This window comes from Penaeus japonicus, unplaced genomic scaffold, assembly GCF_977035675.1.
Source record: "Penaeus japonicus unplaced genomic scaffold, GWHDUDI00000001_assembly GWHDUDI00000019, whole genome shotgun sequence".
Taxonomy (NCBI): domain Eukaryota; kingdom Metazoa; phylum Arthropoda; class Malacostraca; order Decapoda; family Penaeidae; genus Penaeus; species Penaeus japonicus.
Window position 1 is genome coordinate 32,564,003 of NW_028234421.1, and position 2,500 is coordinate 32,566,502.

A 2,500-nucleotide genomic window follows, 5' to 3' on the forward strand; every position below is an offset into this window, starting at 1 on the left:
TCAAGGCCCGCCCCTTGTAACATATTTACCTTGCCAGACTCTTTATATTTCCCGTCTCTTATTTGTCTCCAAGCTTTATATACTAACAAGTGATAATCATTATTCTAAAAGGTTCTATAGTACTTTGATAAAAATGCATAAATAGTCCTTACTACGGATAAGAGTCGGAAAGCACAAGAAAAATCCGAAAGAAGAAATCCGAACGTGGCTACTCCGCCGGTGCTCAGAAAGCCTTGATGAGTTTTGAAGTTGGTCGCGTGGGGCTAATGGAGCTGTAGCATCTGGGAAAGAGATAGAGGGAAGCAAGTGACAGAACCAATTACAGTACAAATAGTCTCGACCGCAGAGTCCCCCAGGCACTATCCCCTCCTACCTCTCTCCCCTCGCCGGAGCAAGCGTACGTCCCTCGCCCTTCACACACTCTCTCGCGGTCACTGAGGGGAAACACGTAGCGCTTTGAGAGGGCCTTTCCGAGAGTGAGTGAGAGCGAAGGAGAGAGAAGAGGAAGGGTCGACATCACACGTGCGTGCGACTGTGGTTCTCCCTTGCCCCTACATACCTCTCGTGTCTCGACCTGGAGTAGTGCGAGAACTTCAGTAGACTATTTTCGATTACCCTTTTCGTCGACGGTGTGGAAATACATGCATATATTACCTTCCGCTAAGGAGGACTAAGATCCCCTCGTCCGATATTCCCTCTCTGGTTGGCGGCGGCGGCGGCCATGACTTGACAGGACAGTGCAAGAAGAGAAACTCCTCCCCTGAACGAAGCCTTTGGTGGTCGGCCGGAATTGGCTCTTATTTCCGCCTTGGTTCTTTTTTCGACGATCTGAGTTTCCCCTTACTTTTTTTTTCTTTTTTTTTTTGGTTATTATAATTTCGTAAGAAGAGACAGTCCTAGTAGCATGGAGACTCTGGTCAAGATGGAGAAGCCCGGATCTCCCGACAGCCAGACCCAGACGACCGCTTCCGTGACGCCCTTCTCCATCACCGACATCCTGACGCGCATGGAGAACCGCTCCCCGACGGACCTCCATCGCTCCACGCCCCCCGAGCACCACCGCGCCGCCCTCGCCGACCTGCGCCACTCGCCCAGCCTGCAGGGATTCCGCCCCGTGTCCGTGCTCAAGTACAGCGCCGCCTCGCCCATGGACCTCTCCAAGGACTCCGTCATCCACCCCGAAGTCAGCTCCTCCGTCGAGCCTTCGCCCGGAGGCGGCGGAGGGAGCACGGCGTCCCGCGGAGGAGGAGCCGAGGCGGACGACGCCAGAGACAGCCTCATCTCCTCGCCCGAAGGATTCAGCCGCCTCCTGCAGGGCGCCGGAGGAGGGCGGAGGAGCAGGTCGACGTCCCCCTGCTCGGAGATGAGCATGGAGGAGGTCGACATGGACAACAGCGACCGCGAAGACACCTCGCACTCGACCGACCTCTCGACCTCCGCCGGCCAAGACGCCGCCTCCAGCGAAGACAAAGGTACGTGTTTGAGGCTTAAATGGCTTACGTGTTTCATCGTAATAGCATCACAGTAGGTTTTTTCCCCTCGTCGGCTCGGCTTTGTTATTGCGATGAATAGTAGTGTGTTCATGTTTTGTTTTTCTCTATTGGTAAAATGGACATAAGATTTGAGGGAATGAGTGAAATTAGGACATTATAATTTGAAAAATATAGATATAATAATAATTACGAAACTGAATATTATAAATGCGATAAAAGCTTCCCTTATATTTGATATCCCTTTTACTGTTATACATGCTATCACTTGCATCATATTCATTATCATTTTATAAATTGCATCATTGGGATAATTATTTTAGCTACTTTAATTCTTTATATTACTCCAATTGTCTTAATGATTAGGATACCGATTATAATTATAGCAGTGTCGTTATCAAAATTGTGATCAAAATTTTCTTTGTACCAATCAGTATTATTATTGTTCATGTAATTTTAATGCCATTCTTTTCATAAAAAATGCAATTACTAACAGGTAATGTCATTATTCTTGTCCTTATCAATACTGTCATTATTCTTATGATTATCAATATTACCATTATCATTGCATTTTATTTCGTTATTATTAATGTTATTATCATCATCTTATTTTTTTTTGATTAGTATTAATATCATTGCTATTATTATCCTTATTATATTGTTATCATCATCCTTATTATTATCAATGTGATTATTCTTTTTATTCTCATCGCTACTATCATTACCTTTATTAATTCTGTCATTATCACCATTGTTGTTTTTAACACTTTTACTGTAATCATTATTATTATCAATATTATCATTATTGTTATGGTTATTATCAATATCATTGTTATCATTATCGTTACTATTACCATTATCATTATCATCCTTATCATCATCACCAGTATTATCATTGTCATCATTTTATCACCAAGATCAATTATCATCATAAGTATCATAACTCATCCATATAGCTTATTTATTCATCATAATCATCCTTTGCATTGCCATTTATGTTAGTACTTGTA

General features: G+C 43.6%; 1 protein-coding gene across 1 annotated transcript in view; it reads left to right on the plus strand.

Annotated features, from left to right (window-relative positions):
- The window catches only part of LOC122255488 (uncharacterized), a 13,594-nt gene that overhangs the window by 597 nt on the left and 10,497 nt on the right, over positions 1-2,500 (plus strand). The window contains exon 1 of the mRNA XM_043019600.2: positions 1-1,472. This exon is cut by the window's left edge and continues 597 nt beyond it. Within this exon, the coding sequence (XP_042875534.1) occupies positions 905-1,472 (568 nt within the window). The 5' untranslated portion in view covers positions 1-904. The remainder of the gene's footprint in view (positions 1,473-2,500) is intronic.